Genomic DNA, 26,157 nt, shown 5'->3' with positions numbered 1-26,157 from the left:
TCAGGCTACAGAACTTCATCACAATTCAATTTTTAGGTGAAAATATACACAGAACATTGGCTAATCCTCAGCACCAAATTGGAAATATTGGAAAGGTAGAGACTAACATTAGCTCTGAAGAGTCAGTGGAGGCTGGACATGGTGGCATGGGGCTAGAATCTCAGAACTCTGGGAGGCTTAGGCAGAGGATAGCAAGTTTGAAACCAGCCTGGGTAACTTAGCAACTTAGTGAGATTCTGTCACAAACAAAGAAACAAAAAAAAATGTCAATGGCAGGGCCATAAATGTGATTTGATTCAGTGGAGGGAAAGTAATGACCTATATTTGTGTTAACTGTATCCACAGAGTAAATTCTAGAAGTTATCTGGTTGTCACTGGTTAAAGGACCCAGGACCCTTTGACAGCTGTCTCAGCCACCTAATTCATCTCCTTAAAATAAATATAACACTGGAGATAATCTACTTCCATTGCCACTGCTTAGATCCTTAAACATATTCTCTTTGTCCTGGTAATGTTTTCCTTTTCTTTAAAAAATACAACTAAAACAAAACAAAAAACCTTCTTCACTGTTTTTCTGATAATGTTGGTAGTTCTTGACTCTATATTTTCTTTATTTCTTTTATAAAAAAAGAAAGAAAGAGGTTAAGGCCACAGAACGCATTGGCTAGAGACCACTGTGCTATGCTAGAGCATGGCACATTTTCTTGGTGCTTAATGTTTATAAAAAGGGCAAAACTACTGAACTTTTCAACAATTCTTAGGTAAGCATCTTTCTAGGCAGGAGGTTAAATACTTCCACTTGGATAGCACTGATTTTGATCTGAGAATAAAATAGGATTCTTCTGAATTCTTGGTACTATTTCTGTGATTCTAAAATGATCCCAGTAAAGTCCCTAGAAACTGACAATGTCAAATGTAGTCCAGAGGGTTGGCAGAGTAAATGTGAGGGCCATGGGACCTTCTGCTTCTCCCTAATGAGGGTTCTTCACTCTGGGGTGTGGACACTTTTCACAAACTGACTGCATGCACTGCTCTAGGTTTGACTAAACTTAGCAAAGTATACTCATGTCACCTTTCCTGGAGAGGCAGATCTCGAACTCTAGATCAGTTTATCCAGGTAATTTTTCTGTGGTTTGAGGCTCCTCTGCAAAGTGAAAGAGCTGTGGCAGAATTCTTGCAGAGCTATATAGACCTCTGATCTTATGCTTTACGGGTGGAGACACGCTTTTATGAGGATTGTAAAAACCCACATTCTTCACTGAGGAACACATGAAGGATGCAAAAAGAAAGATCTATTGATCCTCTTACATTCTGTCTTCTATAGTTTTAGTGCCAATGCAGGTCCTCATTATAACCTGCCTGAACCACAGCAAAAAAATCATGTCTTCTGTCTCCAGTACTATTTTGCTCCTTTCCTACATACTGTTTCTCTTTCAAATGTTGATGTAACACCCTCCGGTAAAAACCTTCTGCATGCTTTCTGAGACAAAAAGCAGTGTTTTCCACACAAGGGAGCACTCATCCCCAGGGGCTTGCAAAATGGTTTTATTTGGGGCACAGTTTAAAAATAATTCCTTTTATTTAAGAAAATTACGTTTAAAATTGATTAAAAGTTTAAATAAGTAGAAGAGATATGCAGAGAGAGGTAAAACTGTAAGGCTTTTCTCAAATGCCTGATGCTTAGACAATCTACAGGGTAAGATCAAACCTCTTTGGATGGCCTTTCAGTGACCCTAGACTGTTCATACCCTTCTGTATTGACTACTGGAAAACCCAGCAACCAAGAGAATTATACACCTTTCTCCCAAATCTGAAAATGTCACTTTCTTGTGACATTGTTATTTGCAAATTTCTAACTGAAATATGATTCATTTTGTTTGAGATGTTCCTTTTCATTGTTTTCATCTGATTAATATCCATCATCCATCCATCCATCCAACAGCTCATTAAAAATGTTACTGCTGCTGCATGGATTTTTTCCCCAACCATGACTGAGAGTCATTCCCATGATAACTCTGGTCCTTTGGTTTATGACCGTGCTTGGGTTAGACTGGGACATATCTTTGGGCATAGGCTCTTTTTTTCCCAGACCCTTCGTCGCAACACTGCCCCATGTTTGGCAGCCATTCTACAAGGGAACCTTCTAGTGCTGTCCTGGGTTTAGTTTTTGCTTCTCAGCATCTAGTTTATGTTCATATCTACTCTCTTCAGAAGAAGCCGGGACCTAGGCTTAATATATATGTGGACATAAAAGTCCATCATGTTTACATTACCATGGAATTCAATTCTATGACTTGTTAACACCATTATCTTGCTTTTGGGGAATTTTATTTTGCTTAGAGTATTTTTTGGAAGATTACAAATGTTTTATTTAAAAATTAGAGGGTAGTAGAAAGTCTTTAATTCCTAAAAGATAACTTACCTTGATAATCATTAATAAGACACTACTGATACATAAGAGACCTTACCATGTAATAGGTACTATACCAAATATTTGACATAGATGACTTCATTAAATTATTGCTACAATCTTTCTTTTTTGGTACCAGGAATTGAACTCAGGCCCTTGTGCTTGTGAGGCAGGTAGCAGAACCACTGAGCTAAATCCCCGGCCCTATTGCTGCAGTCTTAAAATAAGGCTCTATTATTACTGCCATCTTACAAATAAGAAAGTAGAAAATCCAAGAAATGAAATCCAAGGTAACAGAGCTATTAGGTGAGGTTGATTTGAATTCAAACAAACACCCAACTCCTCTAAGAATGGAATAAGATAATTTAAAGACAAATTACAAATAATTAATTGGAGAAAGGCAAATATTTTGAACTTCACTAGTTTGAGGCAAATTATTTTAGAAGAACCTTATACAGCTTTTAAGTGGTGTAGATCAAAAGTCAGTCCTTTTTTTTTTTGGTACTGGGGATTGAACTCAGGCCCTTTCGAGGCAGGCAGCACACCGCTGAGCTAAATCCCCGACCCTAAAAGTCAGCCTTTTAAATGAAGGATGTACTTGATTTTTATTCTTCAGAGATAAGGAAATACACAGGATTAGTAAAGTTGTTGGAGGTATGCTGATATTTACTCTCAGCTGAGATTAAACCAATTTGGTTCAACTTCTCACCTTCTGAAGGTCATGTTTGAAAACTCCAAATAGAATGAAATTCTTCAACTGAAATTCAAGAATATGTGACTTGTTTTACTCTACCTACCTGACTGGAAATAAGTTATCATTTTTGAGATTCAAAGCAACATTCACACATTATTTAAATAAACAAGCCAGAAAGTGTTCTCATGTGCTTTCCTACTCTGTACATTCATAAAAGCACTGCAATTATAATCACCACTATATTATCTTTCCTTTGGAACATTTGGTACTCTGCTAAATCAAATAAGACCTGGGGATAAATAAATCTGTGTGCATTTTCAATGCTTTTACAAAATACGCTTGGATTCTTCCTAGGTGCCTTTAACTGTGTAAAAACTTTACGTGCATTTATCTTTTTCTGTCAAGTTAATGACAGAAACTGAACAAGTCATAATGGGATCCCTCTGTGGAAGAATGACACGGTGCTTTTGAGAGTTATGACAGTTTTCATCTCCCTGAATGCACAGAGGAGCTGCAGGTGGGAGAGGAATGTCACTGTCAGCACCTAACCCACACTCTGGTGGCCAATCCTTCCTGGCCCAGGACAAGCTTCACAAGGAAACTAACTTTTAGCAAAGGGAGACAGTCAGTTTGAGGCAGGAAGAACAGCTCAGAGTTAGAAGCTGAGAATGGGAACAACAAGCAGATTGTTGCAGCCCTGCAAGATGAAGGCTGGGGAAGAACCTGAAATGAAGCTGCAAAGCCAAGTAAGAACTGGACATTGCAGGCCTCCTGTGCTTGGCTAATACTGCACAGCTGCTCCTTAACTTAGGATGGGTGACATCTTGATAAACCCATTGTAAGCTGAAAGTATCATAAGTCACAAATTCATTGAATACACTTAAGTGGCTGAATACTGTAGCCTAGCAACACAGTGCAGTGTACAGTCTTGGCTGTTTTCCCCCTTGATCATGTGGCTAACTGTGAGCTATGGCTCTTGCTACTGGCATGCAAAAAAGTATTGTACTGTATGTGGCTACCTTGGGAAAGGACCCAAGTTCAAACTTTAAAGGATGCTTTCTACTGAATACTATCATTTTTGCATCATTGTAAAGTTTAAAAGCTGTAAGTAGAATCATGATATGTCTGGGATCTTCTACACAAAACTTGTGCTGGTATCAAAGTATGGAACACCCAAAAGGAGAAGCTAAATCTAACTTACTTTTTATCCACATATTACTGGTTCAATTATGTTATACACAGAGGACATTCAATAGTGATTTGGTGAATGGAGGATCCAAAGCCAAGCTCAAGATAAGCCATTTTTAAAACATGCACACAACCCTCTAATTATAAACTGAATTTATTCTAGAAGTTAATTTGCAGTCAATTGTTTAGAAGAAAGTATGTCATATAACTAATCACATATGTTTGTTATGATCATTTGTAACTGCATCTAACCTAGCCACTGTTTCAGAGAAAGGAAATTTCAAATGGTAAATCCTACTCTGAATCTTGCTCCTGTGGCATTCGAAGGGCTGGGTAACTGAACCTTATTAACTAGATGCTCTTTTGCTCCTTTTTTATCTACTGAAGAAAAAGCAGTCACTGCAAAATAAATCAATGCACACACACACAGATACACACCCAGAAAGCACACATTAGAATCACAAACTTAGAAAAACCAATATCCTTGTTTGCTTAATGTAATCAGTACTCCTAGAGTGAAAGGCTCCAGACTTGGTCTCTGCTGAATCTAAATCAAATGCAAATTTGGTGGTGCCCACAGTTCCATGGCCTACACACCTGCTACAGTACTTAAATCTCTGAAAACAACAAAATCTAAGAGCCTGGCAATATACTGGGTGCTTAGGATATAAAAACATGAAGAAGAAATAGTCCTTGGCCTGGAGAAAACACTCATGTTCCAGTAGGAGAAACACTGACAGCTGCACCCCAGTTGGCGAGGGTTACGCCAGAGGAAGCATCCTCAGAGGTATCAAAGAGTGCTTCTGGCAGAAGGGGCTGGTTGTGCTGAGTCCTCCAGCTAAGGGTGAGTGAATCCTGCAGATCACCAACAAAGTACAGGGTTTGCGAAAGTTATTGCCTGTTTTAAAAAGTGTGATGATTTGCGGGAAACTGTAAACAGCTCATTAGGGTGACGGCAGAAGGGAATGTAGGGAAGGAGAAGACAAACAGGAATAAGATTATAGACTGCTGAGTGTTCGATTTTTATCACCAAGAAGGGTATCAGAGATGAGATGCAAGACTGTGGACTACTGACACTTCATGGCCAGGCAGAGGCATCCAGTAAGTATTTGCTGAATTATACTCAATCCAGAATTCATGCTTTCATAATATCCAGTTCTTATGGTCATTAGATCCACTATATCTTGAAATCAAGTAGCTACAGGAATAAGCCAACAACAATTTCTCATAATAGCGAACACTAAATCAAAGAAGTAAAATCAAGTACTCTTACAGACACTGAAAAATCTAGCGCTATACATAAATGCCTTAATTAAGAGACAAAAGTCAGGGCATATTTTTGTAGGAAAAACAGAGTCATTGGCATCCTGTTGTTTTTTTATGTGCTATCTGCTTTTCATTGATGTCTACTACAAATTAACCTATTACCTACTTGACAGAAGTGAATGCATATGCTTACAAAGTAACCTATCATTTATTAATAGACAGTAATGGACAGTTATAGAGGTAGATAAATATGCCAATTTGTTTCAAAACATTTTCTACAAGCTATGAGTGTATCTCATAACCTAAGGAAGCCTGATGACATTTGCATATTTCACAACTTTTTCGAGGAAGCCCAGAAAATAAGAGGTTTATCAGTACCTGACCACAGGCCATATGTAACAGGTGCATCCCATTTGGGTAATGCACTGACACCAATTCTGATCTTGGAGATACTGAGGATATGGTCAGAGAACACAACTCCTACCAAATGTTCACAGTCAGTATGTAGCACTGTCTTATACTAACAAAAATTCAGAAAGAGAATTACAGTGAAACCATGGCCATAATAAAAAGAAGTATAAATCATTATATGTAGCAGAGCTCTTGGTCAGTAATGAAATAAAAGGATGCCATGATAGTTTTTGACAGTGAAAATCATATCTGTTATATTCAATAGAGAATCAGTTCCCTCTCACAGAGGCTCTTACAACTCCTCAACTAGGCAAGTATTTAAATGACTTACATAATATTTAATTTAGCTGCTCTTTCCACTAATCTCCTTTGATGGAGTCCTTGGGTAGGCACTGAATTCTCCCCATATGTGGAATTTAAAAGGTACAGTGTGAGAAAAAAATAAAGGGAACTATTATTGTTACATTTATCAGTGCTAATAAATGAAATTAAACTGTATTATAACATCGTTAGTTTACTTGTTCCTTGCAGTCTAGGAGAAAAATCCTTCTTGTAGAAAGTGTGACTAATACTGATAATATATGGTGAATGCCTCTTTACAAAAGCAGAAATTAACTGACTGATCTCTTTTGAGTTGATCAGAGCAATTAAATACATTGTTACCAAAGGTGTATTTGCCTTCAACATAAAGATGAACTTAAGGAAAAGAAGTTCGTTTTCATGAACTGCGTAGCTGCATTCCAAGCACCTTGTGGCCCACATAGATCTAACTTTCAACATAAAATAAAATGCTTTATAAAGAAAAGACAGCCTCTCTGTGCACCTCATTAATGAAGTCCCCAATGTCCCCAGGATGTGGGGCTGCAGATCGGACTGGATACTGCGGCTCAGCGTGAATGGGTCTCTCATCCAGCCGCCGGATTCCTACAGGCTTGATCGCATCGGGCTCCACGGTATCAGGCTGCTGGAGCTGGCTCAAGTCATAGTCCTATAAAAGACAAAATCAAAAATCCATGGTTGACGGGCACGAAGATAGGAAATTACAACCTTTGTTTTTAAACACATACTTAGAATGCACAGAAATGAGTGAAATTTAACATAATGGAAAAGTTGCCACTAGGAGTTTTTCATGTTATGATTAAATATTTCTTTCACACAGCTCTTTCTTCTGTGTTTTTTCATTTCTACAGTCTGTGCTCCATCTGCTTTAAACTGTTCCTCATCAGCTCCCAATGGGAAATAGCAGTGTGACGAGCGAGGTCTAAAAATCCAACAAGAACATACAGTTGTACCACAGAAGCAGAGGAACTATCTTAGTGTCTTCAACATAAAAAAGTGATGAGTGCTTTTCCCTGTCCCTAAGAAAGGCATTGGTGCACTGAGATTTCAAAGTCATCTCGCATCCCTCCTCCCTTCTGAGGTCTAAAGCAGGAGTCCTGGAATTATGGGATATGGGTCTAGTCTGATCTGTGGCCCATTTTCCTTTCAGAATGGCTTTCACATTTTCAAATAGTTACTCAAAATATCAACAAAGAAGAAGATGCTACAGGGACTGTATGTGACCCACAAAACCAAACCTCTTCCTTTCTGACTCTTCACAGAGAAAGTTTGTCAACCTCTGGCCTAGGGTTGCTGGGCCAGGGACACTGCGGATCCCGCTCTATTGCACCCCTGTGGGATGTCTTAAGAGAAACAGCCTGTCCACTGGCAGAGAAGCAGAGCAGAACTTTGAAGAAGGATGCCCTGAGCACAGGCTGGGCACTTGGAACTATTTTTAGCTATGGCATCAGCCAGCTGGACAGTAATGCATACAGAAACTGACTGTAAGGTGGAAATGAATCAAAATTCTAGGTTTGGGCAAGTACTTCATACTTTTCAAATCTCTAAGTTAAATTCCAGTGCTACAAACTGACATGTCCCCAGCTTAGCAAAAATGCTCCAGTTCAACTTTGACACTTACCAAAAGTACTGATTTTCTAGTGCTCTTCTTGGTTCAGGCTACATCTCTGCCTAAAACCTCTTATAGCATCTCCATAGTGGTTTTGACTTATTCAACACTTGAACATGTACCATGTTTTGCAGTGTTTTGGGTGTTCTACATATGCCTGCTCATTTAATCTCTTTAGTGCATTTTTTCATCACTCCCATTTTATAGACACAAGGGTAACCCAAGAAACTTGCTTATGGCCCCAGATCTATTAAGGTGCAGAAACAGACTCCATTTCCAAATGTATTGGATGTCACTGTCTGGCTCTTTTCACATGCCATCTATGACTGGAAGTCAAGTCTGAGCTACAAGTCTGGATTTAGAGAGTAATGAAGTACACAGGTACACAGAGGAGTATGGATGCAAAGAATGTTGTGGGGAATGACTAAGATGATGAAGAAGAGAAAGGCTACTAAACTTCATGCCCATTATGTGCCAGGCACTCTACCAGGGTCTTGATAAGGATTTTCTTACTGTCAGTACTCTCTAGCAAACCTGCAAAGAATGTTTTATTATCATCATTTTTGGGTAAAGAAACGGATTCAGGGAGACGGAGTAACTTGCCCAAAGTCACACAGCTGGCACGATTAGGATGGAAATCAATAGCAGGTGTGTGTGTCTAAACTGTCTGACTAAAAATTTAATTCCATGTTCACAGACATGAACCTCCCCCCACCCCCGTATTTCCTTGCCGAGAGCTTCACCTAGCCTAAAAGCTGAAGGCCTGGGATGGAAATGCTCCTCCTCTCAGGAGTGTACAATGGAAGGTGGAAGGTGAGTCAACAAGGTGAGAAAGACCAGCCAGGGTGGGTGGAAATGGGGTACACCTCACGGTATAAATATTCAGGGGGAAAACAGGAATTAGGTTTGAACCTGGAAACACAAAGCCTGGGGAGAGAACAATGTTAATGAAGAACCAACTGCATGAGCAGAAGGCAGGATTGAGTGTTCCAAACCATCCACACAAAACTTGACTGAACACATCCTGACCCTGCACAAATGTGCTCCATTTTCAACTTTATAGAATTTATAATTACTAGTTGTATTTTAAAGTATAAGACCACAATGATCTAACATGTGAAAAGCTTGAAACGAGAACAGGCTATGCAAGACAACAAAGGATTTATTTACAGAATTTTGAATGCTTTCACACCATGGTTTTCAAGCATGGTTTTCTAAGCCACATGGAATTCCTAATACCAAGCATAGGATGGTGGGGTAAACTGTGGATAAATGTGTATTCTAACAATTACCAAAGCTGTACCTAGAAAGAGGAAAAATAGGTGGTAAGTTTATTGATGACAGTTAATAAATATTTCTACCCTGTGGGTGAAAAATGCTTTATTAGATGTCTGAATTACACAAAAATGGGTAGGTGAATCTTACACTTAAAGACTTTTCTGGTGATACATTACGTGACAGTTCAATTATAATATAGAGGCATTTTTTTCTTTTATATAACCAGAGATGGAAAGAGCACAGCACATGGGCTTTGCTCATTCCGATGTGCATCTGCAAAGAACCCCTCTCCCCAAACTTCTTATACAACTCCTACTGTAGCCAAAGGTAAATACAAATGCATTTTGATTGGCCAGCAATGTTTCAAAAATACTCAAGTCACCAACATTTAGACATAGACCGTCTCATCTGAACACAGGAAGATTTGGCAAAAGAGCTTCCTTCTGACAAAATAATTAGTTGGAGTTGACAGCAGCTATTCCCTTTGGACAAGGTGACACCTCCTGGCCTGTTTCACTTACTAATATGTATAAAACATACTTACAGAAGAGCATATTAATTTTCAGGTTTTTATTTTTCTTTTGATAGGTTCTTTCTACTACTGTAAGAAGCAAAAAGTAGGAACAGTCTTGAAATTCAATCTTACTCAGTCCTTTAGACCATCATTGTGTCAGGCCCATAGAAAGCATCATTCAAAATAAGTGTCAAATAAAATTCCAGTGATGACATGCACACCGCATATCAGATGCAAGAAATGTGTCTTAAGATGCCACAGCAAGGGCCAGGGGTTTAGCTCAGTGGTTCCACCGCCTGCCTTGCAAGCGCAAGGTCCAAAGTTCGATCCCCGGTACCAACAAAAAAACAAACAAAAAAACTGGATGAACTTTGAGAAAGTCATCATCGATGTGTAAGATGCCACAGCACAGCAATAATTCAGGATGGGGAGGGACTCACAAAACCCTGGCCCCATCCCTGAGAATCATTGTTAAGTTAGTCCCCCATATGAGAGAAAGCTGTTAAGTTCCTCAGTTATAATGGCATCAAAAGATTCAGAAAGTCGCTGATTTACAGGAAGTTAGCAACAGTAACCACTTAGTGTTTCTCTGTGATGGTATCCCCCTGTTTACTGCAAGTATGAGATACAACTCTGACAGTGGTGGGCAGCACGGAGAGGGCCCCTGTGGTCACAGGGGTGGGGTTTTCTACCGATGCCCATCTGTGGGAAATGGGAAAAGTCCTGATGTGAGGGTCCAATTCTAGACCTTTTGATAAAGGCTCACCCTCTGGGAATTTCCTAAATTATACATCTTTACAATTCCACAGTGCTTTACTTAAAAACACAAATTACTACATGTAAGCTGAGAATTATCATGAGTATTACAGAGACTGAGAATGTTCTCAAGGTCTTTGAGTTCATGGCCCTATTCTGAAGAGTATAGACAATCCAAAAAGAAACTTGCATTTGATTCCTAAAACTATGGCAAAAGAATGAATCTGAAAATTCTTTCATGATTGTCCACATTTACAGTGCTAATTTCCCAAAGAAATTTAATTTGCAAATCAAAGTCAAGGCAAATCTTCTTTTAACAAAGTTTAGAGTATGTGTTAATTGGAGCCTATCATTAAAAGTTGCCATTGATGTGGGGTTTTACAATGGTAACCTTCTAAGTAATTTAAACTTTTCTCTGTTTTAATTTAATACCAGGAGTTAATAAGAAGATAATAAGCAGGTAAAGCTCTGGTTTGGGCTTTTGTTATTACATTTCACTTCTTATAATCATTTATAATTGGCTTAGAAAAATAATAGCAAAAACCTAGGTTAGGGTATTAGGTTGTAATACAAAATAAAAATAAAATAAAATAAAAAATATAGCATCAGAATAAGTTGGAATTCTGGAATCCCAGGCAAATATTTCAGGAAACAACATTGCAGGTAGGCTCTACAGAATCACAACCTATTTCAGGAAGTGATGAAAACATTCATTTAATGTTCTACAAAGATTCAAGGAGTTCCTACTGGGTGCCAAATGCCATTTTCAACTGTGAGAGGGTGAAAGAAGAAAATCAACCTTTATCCCATCATCTGTGAAGAATCACAGTAGGTGTGTTCTCGTGCAGTGTCTGGTATAATCTACAGAAAAACCCTCCCAAGTGAAGTCACTTCTCTTCCCAGTCTATTGACATCACAGCTCAGAGAGGTTAATGATTTGATCCAGGTTAAAGACTGAGTGAAGCAGTGCCAAATGATAAAACAAGAGACCACCAGAGCAAGGGAAAAAATGCACCAAATAGTTCACAGAATAAATAAATGCACCGAAGAGTTTACTGATGAGCAAACATCAGGGGTTTTCAGTGCTGGCAAGGAAAATTCAAGGTGGTGATGCTACTTACTAGAATCTATACCAGAGTCTCTAATACTAGAGTCTATCTTGCAGGAAAGGCTTGTCTTAGGTCTGTGTACAGTTGGTCCAAACAAGACTCAGTTGTTTAGACAGCAAGGCATCTTCTCTTAGGTGCAACGAGGGTCCTCCGGCACATGGAGGGAGGGGACGGGCACAACGGGCACTTCAAGGTAGCGGTCATTTATCCACTCCACTGATCAGAACCAGTGCCGACATGCATGTTTAGCTCTCTCACAGGCCAGGACTTTTTATAGGAGCAAAGGGAAAGTCACTTAAAATTCTCATACCAATAAAATAAGTACATTTAATGTTTTAAGACTACATGGCTATGAAAAATAAAAATACTAACATTAAAGTAAATGGCCAAGGGCCGGGGATTTAGCTCACTGGTTTCGCCGCCTGCTGTGCAAGCGCAAGGACCCGAGTTTGATCCCCGGTACCAAAAACAAAAAACAAAACAAAACAAAACAAACAAACAAAAAAGTAAATGGCCAAAATTCTCAAGAAAAAGAAAAGCATCTGGGCAAAAGCCAGCTGCGGCAAGGGCAAGAAACTCCTCAGACAGACACCAAAGGAATGGAAGATGGAAGAGAAAAACACTATTATCTTCTCTTCTCTAGCTCCTGGCATTGAAATAATTGAATAGAATAGTGATAAAGTGTCAACACATTACCATACAACTGCTGACAAGTAAGTCAAATAGCCTTACAAGCTTTATGTAGATTACAATAAGACCTGAGTTTTTCTCCCAACCAAATTTAGTTACGATGGTGACCTCTGACACTAGGGAAGAGGTGTAAAAAGCTAAGTAGAGTCTATGGACTATTAAAGTTCCTCCCAAATCAAAGATTTGCTAAAAGCTTTTCTGGATTGAATTATAAACTAATAGAGATAAAGTATCTTGGAGATGTAAAATATACCCCTGAAGGGGCTCCGTTGTCGATATTCATATATATTTTAATCTCACTGGGTAGTCAAGCTTTTTACCTCTCCCAAGGAAGGCAGCCTAGGCCTCGTGAAGAGGAAACACATTCATTATTGTTCCTATTTCCCTGGCTCACTGCAAATGCTGTCCTCGCACAGCTTCTTTTCAAATGCTACCTGTTTCCAGAGCTATAAACAAGTCTAAGCTTCTTTCTTTGGTGTAAAAATTATGGTTCATGTGCAAAAGAATCATATGAAAACCATCTGTTCATTAAAAATATTTAATAAGCAGTAGGGATGACAACTGACCAGACCAGAAATGGCTACTGTTGAAATCTTATCACCATGTAATTCCCATTGTGTAATTTTGCATATTCTTTTGGGGAAATGCAGCCAATACACAATTCAACTTGACTAAACACATACTATCTAAAAACCTCTCAGGTCACAGGTTTGGTAACTGAACTCACAGAGCTTTTGGTCTAATGTGATTCAAAAGAACACATTTAAAAATAATTAAAACTTAATATCCTACCCTAGCTAAGTGAAGTAGAGAATGAAGATGTAAGTAACTGAGCGGGAAGCGTTGCTAGAGCAATGTGGATGTGGATACGAAGAGCCATCAGAGATCCAGCAGAGCAACAGGTCCTCAGACAGACCACGTGTCTCCTAAAATCTGAAACACTGTTCTCTCCTAAGGTTTGTGATTTCCCATTCTTGCCATGCAATTCAGTTATAGGCCTCTAAAGACAAAGACATTTCTTAACTCTACCAAGAAGTGTCTGTCTTGGGAGATAAAAGGATAACCACTAAATGCATCTGCAGTGCCACATTTTCATCCCAAGAGCCAACTTCTTACAAAACAACAAAAATGTCACCAGTTGGGTAAAGATGAAAGTCATTCCATTTTACCGTGACCTATTATTTAATGTTGGGGAAAACATAAAAACAGGCAATAAAGAATCAGCAGTATGGTTGGGAATATGCTGAGAGAATCAAAATCCTTCTCTTTAGGGGCCGGGAATTTAGCTCAGTGGTTCTGCCTCCTGCCTTGCAGGTGCAAGGTCCCAAGTTTGATCCCCGGTATCCCCCCCCCCCAAAAAAAATCCTTCTCTTGTTTATGACAAATCATTCTGGAAATTTCTAAAGAAGAATATTCATTGTTTTCAGATAAATTTATGCAAGAAGAAAATTCAGAGAAGGGAGCATAGTATTTATTGACTTGTAAAAATGGATTCTGAAGTCAGACTATCTTGATTCAAATCTTTGGTCCATCATAATTTAGATGTGTGATCTTGAGCAGATGACATAAATTTTCTGTGCTAATCTTAACATTGGTATTCAGCCTTTGCACAAAAAGCTAATGAGGACTATATTCGTAAGTCTATAGGCAATTTGGGCATTTTCTGTGCGGGACAGAGCAGATATTTTAGGTTTTTGAGGTCACACTGTCTCTACTGCAACATTTCAACTCTGCCGGTGCTGTGCATGGTAGGCAGTACGTGGCTTGTGCCTACGCACCGTGAAATCTTTATTTATAAAAGCAGGCTGTTGGTGGTTTTGGATGTTGGTTGTACTTTGACCTATTGTATTTTATCTCCTTAGTAATTGTTTTTTCTTTCTCACAGTGATAATGCATACTTGGCATTAAAACCCTGATCATTTGTTATTCGTGGTATATAGATAAATTTCCATTCTCCTAAACCTAAATATAGTAAAGTTCTGACTAGCCAGCAAAAGTATTAAAATAAATTACATAAAATATTGTGATCATTCACACAAAAGACAAGAACAGCAAAGAAAGAATCATGTGCAAATTTGTGTTCATTGAAAAATTTTAATAAGCGTTAGGAGTGAGTAGTGACCAATTCAGAGTATATGCTGTTTATGGTTCACCAAGAGGTGAACCCTGGCCATAAATATGGTGAGAACAGCATGCAAAAAGGGAATGAAGAAGATGTGTGAATCCAATCACTGGTAAAAGGTTCTCCTATGAATTCAATGTCCCTCTCTCAATAACTAATATATACTAGTCTTTGCAGGTGGGTATAAATACACAAATAACTTGGAAACATGATTAACACAGTACACGTTAGCCAACAATAAAAATGTTGAAAGTTGTCTCCACAGTATGTCCAGATGCAGCCATCTGCTAGGTTGCTTATAGAGCAGAATGATTTTGTAAAGTAATTATTTTAAGGAATCAAATATACTGTGGTTAATTCATTAGTTAGTTCACTAGTTGGTTAGTTCATTCTCTGCTTCCGTCAGATGGTCCAACTTGGTTGTACATATCCGGGATGGTTGCTGACACTGGCAAGATGCCCATACAGACTTGCTGGCTCAAGCAGAGATCTCTTGACTTACAGAAGTGCCCAGTTTGCCCTAGAGAGGCTTTCATGTGACCGTGTGCCATTCCTTGTTCTAGGCGTTCTGCCTGGATTTCAGATTTTAGTTCCCGTTGTCCAAATTGTATATTCAGGGTTTTCAAAAAGTAATTTGGCTGCTCAGATTGCCTCTCCCAATTTTAAGTTGGTCACTGCATGCAATTTTGGTAGACATGTTACCCAATTAGCTGGGTCTTGACCTGTGCTTGTTCTAAGGCCAGACAATATAATAAACTGTGACTAAGCCCTCACTCAGCCTTGCTGGTCTTATCTAGTACCTGTTTTAGAGTAGCAAGGCTAAATACAATATCTACTTCAATCTCTTATGCACTGCCCTGGGGGTCAGCCTACTCTTGAACTCCTGAGTCTCACAGACCTGAGTTTGAAATGACTAGTAGCAGTGTATGTTTTGTAGGGTCATTGGGAAGTCAGTGAGAGGCATGCAAATCAAGAGCACAGCAGTGCCTGATACACAGGAGCTCTGCCGTGAAGGCCGGTGTTTACAAGCATTGTCATCATTGCCTGCAGACATCAGCAATCTCAAAGGATGAAAGTGAAGTTATCAGAGGTGCTCAACCGACCCTGTTGGCAGAGTTACAAACTAAGTTAGTCAGGAAGAAGATCCTATGCAGTTCAACTAAGATTCTGTGAGAGCTGCTAGGTGTCAACTGTCTTACATACTGGAATACAAAATAACTATAACACAACACATCCCTGTTCTCATAGAGTCTAAGGTCAGGACCTGGGCTGGATATAGAAATTTAAAATAAAGGAAGACATGGAGCCTAGGACCTCAAGACAAGACGTCTTGAGATGAAACTTGATGGCTAAAATTGGAATGGTAGAGACACAGACTAAGCCAAGAAAGCCAAGCATGACACAAAGACAGACATCCAGACAGCTGAATCCTATTGCACCTTAAAATGTAGAGTGGAGGGGCAACTTGAAGAGAAGGGGTCATTAACCCTTATCATCTCCATTTCTAAAAGCCAAATCCTAGGTCCTGGGATTGTGGGTCTTACTCCTTCTCAGGCTCCTCAGTTCTGCTCAATGAGCTTTGTCCCAGACAATCTGGGGATCTCCTCTACTTCAATATTGAGCCTAAATTCCAAAATTCACACAAGAAATCAACTTCATTCTAAAAAGTCAACTGACACAGCAATTACACCTAGATCTTTTGAGTTCTTGAAACCTGGGCTATCAAAAGGAGCTCCTATCATGTTTTCTTTATCCTAAAATTCTACAGGATTCCTGACGTGTACAAGTGCTCAGACTAACTCAGTTAGACTCTTTGTAAGGGAAGGGAAGATGACCTCCCCGGTTGCTGGTGAGCTCTGCATCCTGATTCATGGCCTCATCTTGTTTTCATGAGCTGCTGCACTTGCTACATCTTGCTGTGTCCAAAGACGCACTTCCCTCTGGAATGTCCTGATGGGTCAGAAAGATGCAACCTATGTGACCAAGGTAAAAGCTGTCTTCATAGAGCTTCCTTAAAGAATCTCTAAACTCAAATACCTAACTTGGGTGTGAAAGAGACCTGGATCTGATCCTCAAACCCATTGATTTTTTTCCTAGGTACACAGTGAAGGGACTTGAGTCTGGAAGTGATGTGTGCCACTTTCAGGCCTGACCCCAAAAAACCTCCCCTAACTCATCCTCCATGTCCTATGGTAGCAATATGTAGGCTAGGGCGGCTCTAGAAGCCACATATGGAAGACGGGGAACACTCTGGACTCCTTGGGTCCCTAACTGACTGTATGAAGTGGAGCTACCACTCCAGTGTCCATGTCTCACTATACAGTTTTGGTAACTGAGCAAGGACTACATATCACCTAGGCTTTAATACCTTAAGTTTTGGGGTCTGTTAAAGCCACATTAACCTATTTGAACTAATGCATCTGGCCAAATACATTTCTGTGCCTAATCTATTTATTTTTTTAAAAGCCAGTAGTGCAGAAAACTACCCCCTAGTTTCAGAACACTACAGTATCTCTACCTTACGGGAATATGTTTTTATTAATCCAAACCCTAAGAATCAGTATAGAATCATGGACTGAAAAATAAGCATAGGGCTGAGGACATGAACCAATAAAGGTTCTCCCTCTTTGCCCCCCGACAAAAAAAAAAAGAAAAAGAAAAAGATTATTGGAACACACTTCCCTGCTTAAAGAAGAAAGCTCCTATTTAGTTTCTAATAATTGTGTCATGACAGATGCAGGTCACACTTGTAGATCTTTCTATTTTTGTAAAGGGTGAAGAAGAACTTTGTGTGAATGTTTTCCATTAGGTTGAAGAAAACCCAGCCACAGGATGCGCGTGAACAGACTCATGTGTGAACTGTTACTGTAAAGTGCAATAGAAACTATCTCACAAATGTGTCCTCCAAACCATGAGATACTTTCTCTGAGAGTTCAGAATCACATCTGATACCAAAGAAACTAGTCCTGAGCATGTCTCTAAAGCTTAAGAACTCACATTTGGGTGTTTGGGGGATGTCCTCAGTCGTGGAATGTGAAGCTCACCACGTTCACTATGCCCAAGAGGTGCTGAGCTTTGTGTGATGAGACAGAGAGGAAACGGAGCATCAGTGGGCACAAGAAGACAGACCTGGAACACAGTGGGTAAGCAGGCCAAAAACCCAAGTGATGAAGAAAAAGAAACCAGGCGTGGAATCTCTAAGTAGCCACCTCCTGGGAGCCACCACTCATGGCTCAAGGGTTCCACCATCCACTGATGGCCATCTGTGATCCCGCCATGCACAGTACTGGATTCTCTCACTGAACAACTATGACTGCCCACAGCCCTGAGTATGTGACTTTTCCAAGTCAGATTCTGAGAGTAGAGGAAGCTAGTGTATATCCCTGAGTCTACCCCAAGAAAGGACAGCCTTCTGATAAACTCAAATGACATGTGACAGGCAGGGCTTTAACAGCTCCAGTGAGCAAGAGCTTTGTCAAAGATGGGACAAGAGGTGATAAGAGTAAGACAGGAGAGTAGCGCATGGCTCAGCTGGCTGGGGTAGTAGGTGTGACGTGTTAATTTCAAGATCCTAGACAGATGCACAGAACAGTTCCCAAAGCCCTAAACATGCACTTCTCTTGAGAACTCATAGGTTTTCAATAGGATGGCCCAGACTTGATGTCAGACTGGGGCATGGGATCCCAGCAGTGCCTCTCAGGACACGTATGTAGAAGTTCTCTTGGGTTTCCTCGAGATTTGGACAGCAGAAAAGGACACACTAATGCCATGAAGAGCTTGCTAGCATCACTCCCACGATAGCCCACACTGTGTTTGCCAGACGTAGTATGTACTTTTATCTTTCTTCTTATCCTCTTCTTCTATTTACTTGGCCCACGCTTGCTCCACAGAGCCAGTTTCTCTCCCACTCTTCACTTTTGCTTTCTTGAATTAATTTTGTAACTGCTTTTTTGCTCATTTCATTCGATTCTGTTTTTGAGATGAGAAGAACCTTTAATCTAACTCCAGAGAGAGAGGTGAGCAACCCAGAACCCCGTAACGTTTAGTTGGTGAGACACTTTTTTGAAGCAAGCTACCCAGTAACAAAAATATCATCTTTGGATCCAGGCAGATGAAAATTTAATCCCTGCTCTGTTAGTTCCTACAGGTATCTGCCTACTTTGCTGTACTATGTGAATGAGAGGTTAATGCAATCATAGCTACAGGTGCTCAGTACCAAGTGAAACACATAGTGTATCCCAAACAACTGCTTTTGCTAACATAATCAAGAATAAAGCTGCCTAATGACAAGCGATTTTGGTAAGGCTGGTTTAAAGTGAGCATCACTGAGTGCTGTAAACCTAATACATACTTGATAAATGCTTGTTTAATATGAGAATAATCATAATAAAGACTAAGCTTTAAAAAGCAGCAAGCTGTTTCCGTTTCTTATCCTGGGGCTACAAAGCGATGGTCCCAGGGAAAGTGAGTGATCAGTGATCGGCTGTATTGTACCTTCTCCCTAGTTTTATTACTAATGCTGATAAGAGAAGGGACTGGAAGCAGAGACCACTGAAAGCCATCTGCAACTGGCCCTATTGGGCACAAGGGCACTAAAGGACATTTACTAATGAAGGTAATTAAATATGCCTTGATAACCAGCAAAAGCCCTGCTGGTGATAGCAGTGAAGCAGATAAAGACAGAATCTTACCCTCTAGAAAGAGACTGGATATTATACTAAAAGCATCTGCCCAACAGCCAACTGCTAGTGCAGAGATAACGTTCTTGTCAAAACACAGGGTAGGCCAGCCTCACACATGGGCTCAGCCCAGCCTCTGAAACATCTACAGGAGGGCAGAATAGCCATACACTTTGACAAAAGTCTATTATACGCCCAGCAAGGAAAAAGACACAAAGGTGTTCCTTTTCTTTCCTTTTGAAAGCTCCTCCTCTTTTGTTAAAGAAATTAGTAACCCTAGCATAGAATTTTAGCAGATAGAGATGCTCATCAAAGGCAGGGAAGATAAGGGCTATCTTTGTGAAGGACAGTGTAGCCCAGGTTTCTTTCTAATCAGTTAGCTGCCAGTAAGAAGGGTGCTCTGTCAGGAGGAAGAGGAAACTGGCAAAGCCCTCTTCAAGCTAATCTTGTGGTGGCTGCTACAAACCTGACCCTTGCAGTGACAATGGTCATCAACTGGCATCCACAGACTGTCTAAATGAATCTCTGAGACCTACCAGTCCTCAAAAACTGGAAAAATAAAATGTGGTTAATTTTTGTAAGAGAATACTACTTAGCAGTGGCAAAACATATCCTACAAATTAGATTGTCTAACTGATACCTAAGCAGACCAGCCCTATGCCTGATTACCAGGAGCCTTGTCCACCCACCATAATACAATCCCCATCCATACCTTCAGGCAACACATATGCTCTGTGAAGCACCAGCTCTGTATAATAAACATCAGCTAAAACTTGTCTAGCATATAGGTGGCACCAGTCCAATTTCCAAAGCCCACTATTGTAGAGATATCTTTAAAAAAACTAATAAAACATTATGAATCATATTCTATTTCCTAAAAGGCTTAATGCACACTATAGAGAAATAGAATTTCTAACAGGGAGCCATATGTAAATTATGGAAAATAAATACAGTTTATTTCAGCAAAGCCTGATTTATCAGGAATTGACCACGTTATAAGCTTTAAAGAAGAACATGTACAGAGAAAATGAAGTACTTGGGTTAAATAAACCTAGAAAGTAAGAGCATTATATAAACCTTTTTTAAAAAAATGGGAAAAACAGGTAAAAGAATGCATCAAAAAAAGTAAATTTTAAAAATACAGGTGGAGAATTTATTTTATCAGATATCAAGACATTAAAAAGCAACAGAAACTAAAACCACATGATGTCAGACCAAGAATAGACAAAAGAAAAGTAGTGCAGAATATAGTCAGAAAGCTGACCCACAGGTCCATACAGATGTAATTACCTGCTTTATGACAGTGAACCATGATTATATAGATATATATTTTGGGGGGTACAGGGCCTTGTGCTTCTGAGGCAGGCGTGGTGTCACAGCTAAATCCCCGGCCCCATGATTATATTTTTTAATATAAGGGGGAAAACAAAAAGTGGTGATCCATATCTTATACCAAACAGAAAATCAATTACAGAGAGATCATAGTTATACAGTCGAAATGATTAAGCTTCTAGAAGATAATATAAAACTTTTGAGGTGGGGAACTAAGTTGGGGCAGATAAAGTTTGTTTTTTCTTAAAGCTTGATGAACTGGACAGTACTAAAATTAGGAACTTCTGCTCATTATAAGACATCATAAAGATGAATGTTTTTAAAAAGCAAGCTGCAAAATAAGAGAAGATATTTACAATACATCTGTGACAAAGAACTCGTACTGATGTCCTACAAGTCATTAAGAAAAAATCAGACAACCCCATAGAAAAGTAGACAGACAGATGAACAGAAATTTTATAAAAGAAGACATGAAAATGGTAAATGAGCCAGCAGGAATACCCCAATTAAATTATAATGAGACCCATACCATCAGAATGGCTAAAATTTGAAAGACTGAAAAAATCCCAGTGTAAATGAGGATGAAGATGAGGGGTAATTAGAACTTTCACATACCGAGGGGAGGGGAGATCTACACTTGCAGTCACTTGGGAAAACTGGTAGGATTGTATCAAGCTGCGCACATGCTCACACCAAGAGAAACACACAAAACACATGCATATGAATGCCTATAACAGCTTTATTCGTAATAACCTATCTGGATGAACTCAAATATCCAAGTACACTAAAATGGATAAATAGAACATGGTTAATTCTTACAACAGTACACTATTTACCAGTGTCAAAAATAAACTACTTCTGTACACCATGGACAAATTTCACAGATACAGTGGGTGGTGGTTTCATGGTTAAACTTCTAGGAAACCTGCTTGTGGCTGGGATACAGAAAGTCTGAAGGCTGATACATTCTAATGCAAAGTATAAGTCAGATAAGTTAACTAAGCACAGTTTTGTGAAACCATAAGCAGCTGAGAACAAAATAAAGCATAAATGAATGAAATTACAAGAATGGATAAACCCTTTCTTAGAGTCAGTGTAGCTTTTAACAGCATATTCCTGTTTTCCTCCCTCTCAATTCTTTTCTGGGGATAAAAGCAGTTATGGTGCTTTCCTTACAAACATCCCAGGGCTGAGGTTTTGTCATCTCGGTCCTGCAACAGGACCTTTCTACGGGAAGCTTGGCTCTGGTTTAACACCCCATCCACACTTGCACGTGGCTCAAATCCAGGCCTCTTCCTTAGCATGTCAGCTCTCTGGCCCTGTGGTGAACCTCTTGACAACTAAGTGGAGGCCTCTGGGAAAGAGCTGAGGGTGGATGCAGACACCCTCAGCTTGTCCACTCACGGCCACTAAAGTGTCAAAGTCTGAGTGATTTGTCCTGGATAAGGGAATATTTTACAATCTATTTTAGATGTAAGGGAACAGAACCCTCAGCAAAATATTCCTATATCACATATTTTATTCTGAGGTAAAAATTAAATGAATACAAATGCATTTTACATTTTTCTAACAACTGCCCACAATGAGAACTGCACGGGGAAATCACAACTTAGAATCAGAGACATGTGGAGTCTATTGATTTAGACTAAAATGCCAACAAAGAACCAAAAAGCTAGAAAGGCACCACGGAAAACTAGTATTAAATCAAGAAGTTAGCCACAGAAAGTTCTAGAAAAATCCTAGGGTACCGGAGAAATGATTAAGAAGCAACACATTCTTGCTTGAGAGTTAATGTAGAGGCCTAGAAGATTCAGAGGTCAGGAAAGGAAGAAGTTGAAGGTTTTTGATGGTATTTAATTTTTTTTTTCTTAAAATGCTTCATAAATTACAAAGACACCAAACAGCAGTTAAATTAAGTGTTTTATTTAGGTTTTGTTCAGGTTGGTTAGGCATCATTATACTCCCAAATTTAAGGAGAGGGCACTTCTCCAAGGGGACAAGTGCCTGCCTAGATGACTTGGGCAGGAAATTAGAACTGGATCAGGAATTTGATCTTACGTGTTTTTGATTCCCTGAGGCCAGTTTTCCTGCCACACTGTTTTGCATTCTCTTCCCTACCAATAGCTACCTTTTACTATTTGATCTCATGCATCCATCTTAAGGGGTTGAAGTCAGTAAAGAAACAAATCTTTCCTAAAATAATACAAGGGAAGCTTACTAAACAATCTTTTGAAGGGATTAGTGTGTGTGTGGGCGGGGGGGAGGAAGTTCAGATGAAGTGACCTCAGGTGCCCTGTCCACACTCTAAGCTGCTGAGAAGAATCTTGGTTCTTGCTTCTGGGGCTCCAGTTCTGTTTAATATCTGGTTATTATCAGTGGCCTTCCAGTTAAGACTATTTATACTGAAGCTGGTTTTAGGGTTATGCCTTCAAAATAATAAACAATGATATGAAAAATAAAATAATGCAAGAAGGAGCTTTATGAGAAAATGTGATCAATACACATTTGATGATCTTGAATACAGCCTATGAAAGTGAAAGGATAGATTAATTAAGAATCAAGCCAAACATGAATTTTAAAATCCAAAGACATTTATAAGCAAGAAACCCTGGGGTATATTTATAGAGCCACTTTAATTAGTCAGTATTCAAAACAGTTTTAAACACTTGAGTCAAGTTTTCAACATATTTTAAACATGCATTTCTTCTAAATGACTGCTCGAAAGATTAAACACAAGAATGGATGTGAATGTGCTCTGTAAAACAAAAAGTGACGCATCATTTCCCCAAAGAGAAACTATGTTCATGAAAATTTGTTTTTATTCAAGGTAACAGCTCTATGATCGATGTGTACACATACATGTACCTAAGACAGTATACATTTTCATTTCCCAATAGTGATGCAAAACCCAAAGATTTCTGTGTTCTTTGCAGACTGTTCCTGACATTTTCCGTAAACAGAAATGACCTAACAACTGTATCTAAGAAATACTTGTCATAGCAGTTTCTCATGAATTACATTACTAGATTCCAGAAAATTTCAAAAGAAACATATTACAGTAGTAAGTTTAGGCTATGACATAAGACTCACCTGAACTTAAGTCCTCCATCTATTACTTCCTAGATGCACGATTTCGTTTTGGCTCAGTTTTTTAGCAACAAAGTGGAGATGTTCCCAGTAATACCACCAATTTCCAAGACTTAAGAGAGCACAGCATTTAATGTGTTGGGCAGAATGCCTGGCCTGCAATGCAGACCTTACAACTATCAGCTCTTAGACTATATAAAACATTGCTTCTGAGCAAAGATCTTTGCTCTCCATGTATTATGCAACTCATCTTTGAAATGGTTTGAAGTTCCACATGTACATGGTGATGTGGAAACTCACACAACTTAAGAGCAAGAAGGGAATGTTGACATCTATTGAACTAATACTGTGCACCAGGCATCATAATAGATACGATGGACACAACCATGAATTAGCTGTTGTCTCTAACTTCAAGTATTTCTATGTGCGTGTAAAAATCCTGAGGGCAAATATTTGTTGGCTCCACCCACCTCGGTATTCTCAGGGATTACAATTGTGCCTAGAATATTGAAATTACTTGATAAATGTTCATGGAATGAATAGGTTCAATGCTTTTTCTACCATACACATAAATCTCAAGATCCCAGTGTGGAAACTACTTTTAGTTGTACTTTGAATATCCAAAGAAAAGAAACTGGAAAAAGTATTTTTTTAGTACAAATATAACCGGAATTGAGTTCAAATTCTAGGTTCCTTGAAGAAATGCTAATGATCATCTCATACATACAATGCATACAGTGACATTTGGTACTTTCAGAAACCTCAACAAATGAGTGGCACACATAGAGAAGAATTCATCAAATGACTGATGATGTAAAACAAAAAAGCAAATCCTGACACCATTTTCTCACATTGACCCTTTCACCACCACTTAATTTATATGATTGGAAAATTCCCTTCTAAAGGTTAAAATATTGCTCACCTGGTCTTCTTCTCCTCCACCTTCTTCGTCATATTTTAAAATATTATCTCTTACGTCATCTTCGGGATCGATTAAAAGTTGTTTGGCCTGGCGTTCTTTATCCCGGCGTTTCATCCATACCACAAACATCAGGACAAGGACTAGGTTGGAACATAGTAAAAATATAATATAATAAACATCATTATTATGACAGCCTGGTCTATCTAATCATTGTCTCTGGCACTAGTAATTTATTCTTAAATGGCCTTGCAATGGATTTCTCATTCTTTTTTTTTTTTTCTGGTACCAGGGATCGAACTCAGGACATGTATTTTTCATTCTTATCTATTTCTGGCCACACACTAAGAGAGACAAGACAAAGCAGGGAGCAGGACCCCAAGTTTAGAGTATGAAGACCTGGGATCCAGCCCAGGCATCCTGTGCACTTACTAGGTGAATGGCCCCTATCCTCAGCTTCAGTATCTACAGGTGAGAACATTAACGTTCTCTATCTGTATTTTAGCTTGCTAGGAAACAGGTGCCCTTAATAGAACGGTTCATAAATTCCAAAGACACAATAGAGCAGTAAGTTATATTGTGACACTGTTTTATTTAGACTGGTCAGTCATCATCACACTCCCAAATTCAGAGGATGCCACTTCTCTGAGGAAACAAGTGTTTATCTAGATGACTTGTTTTTGAAATTAAAACTGGCTCAGGAATTGGATCTTGAGTTTCTTTTTTGGATTCCCAGAGGCTGTTTTTCTGCTGTACTGTTCTGCATTTCCTTGCCCAGTGCATGCTTTAGCTAAGAAGGCCAGGGGATTAGTCTGAGTACTGAAATAATGTTAGGTTTTCATGTTTTACACTTTGTGCCAGGTCTGAAGCCATAAATTTTCCAGAGCTGATGTTAAAATCAGCACCAATTCATTTTCCTTCAAAATGCCCTTGTCACTTCTTCATGCCTCAATCCATCATGCCTAAGTCTTTCTTGATAAGGTTAGCAAACATGTTACATTTCAGGTGAAACTGAAAGATATCCCTAAGTGCACATCTAGGAATGAATTCTATCTAAAATCTAAGAGTATCCGTTTACATCCTGAAACAAAAGATTTAATGACTCCTATTTGAGCACATTTTTTATTATTGGCCATAAAAGTAAATATCCTCCTTTAAAAGCCAGATACATGATCTCATTTGCCATTGTTCCAGGACTAAATCTAGCAAGTGGATTATTAGTAAAGCATGCAGGTTTCAAATTATAGCCAAAGTAGTCTCCACACAGGAAGTAAAAAATGCTCAGGCTTCTATAGTAATTGCTTAGAATAAAGGGACAGAATTCTAAATTACCAGAACACTTGTAAATGGAGAAAACATAAAAGAAATGGCCAACATTTTCAAGACAGTGATTGGTGCATAGCATGATCACACAATAAACTAAGTCCTGCTGCTATTCCATAATAAAACACAGGGCCCAGACAATTCATTCTTTTAACCTGCATGCCTAGAAGTGGTTCCTAAAGTATTTTCCAGTGGTTAATTTCTTGCATTCCACTGAACCAAAGATTGCAAAGTATCTAAAAAAGGAGCAATTCTTTAATCTACACTTACATTAAAGACAGACAATTTATTGAGCTGTGTAATCATTTCCATTATCAAATGTGCTGTGTGAGGAAGTACAACCTCTCACTATTTTGTGCAGCCCTTCAAAAACAAATACCTTGATCCTCGCATGACTGGAGCAGGTTGCTGACTACACTTTATATGAAGAA

At 39.0% G+C, this 26,157-nt stretch overlaps 1 protein-coding gene across 2 annotated transcripts in view; it reads right to left on the bottom strand.

Annotated features, from left to right (window-relative positions):
- The window catches only part of Cdh2 (cadherin 2), a 208,082-nt gene that overhangs the window by 4,510 nt on the left and 177,415 nt on the right, over nt 1-26,157 (bottom strand). For both annotated transcript variants that reach the window (XM_004853132.3, XM_087189586.1), the window contains 2 exons: nt 24,407-24,546; nt 6,793-6,957 (listed from right to left, as the gene is read on the bottom strand). In XM_004853132.3, coding sequence (XP_004853189.1) covers nt 6,793-6,957; nt 24,407-24,546 — 305 coding nt within the window. The remainder of the gene's footprint in view (nt 1-6,792; nt 6,958-24,406; nt 24,547-26,157) is intronic.

Source organism: Heterocephalus glaber, unplaced genomic scaffold (genome assembly GCF_053883595.1).
Source record: "Heterocephalus glaber isolate CG9 unplaced genomic scaffold, H.glaber_assembly_v1.0 deba00000331, whole genome shotgun sequence".
Taxonomy (NCBI): Eukaryota; Metazoa; Chordata; class Mammalia; order Rodentia; family Bathyergidae; genus Heterocephalus; species Heterocephalus glaber.
The sequence above is the reverse complement of the archived record's forward strand: the minus strand, read 5'-3'. Positions and strand labels throughout refer to the sequence as shown.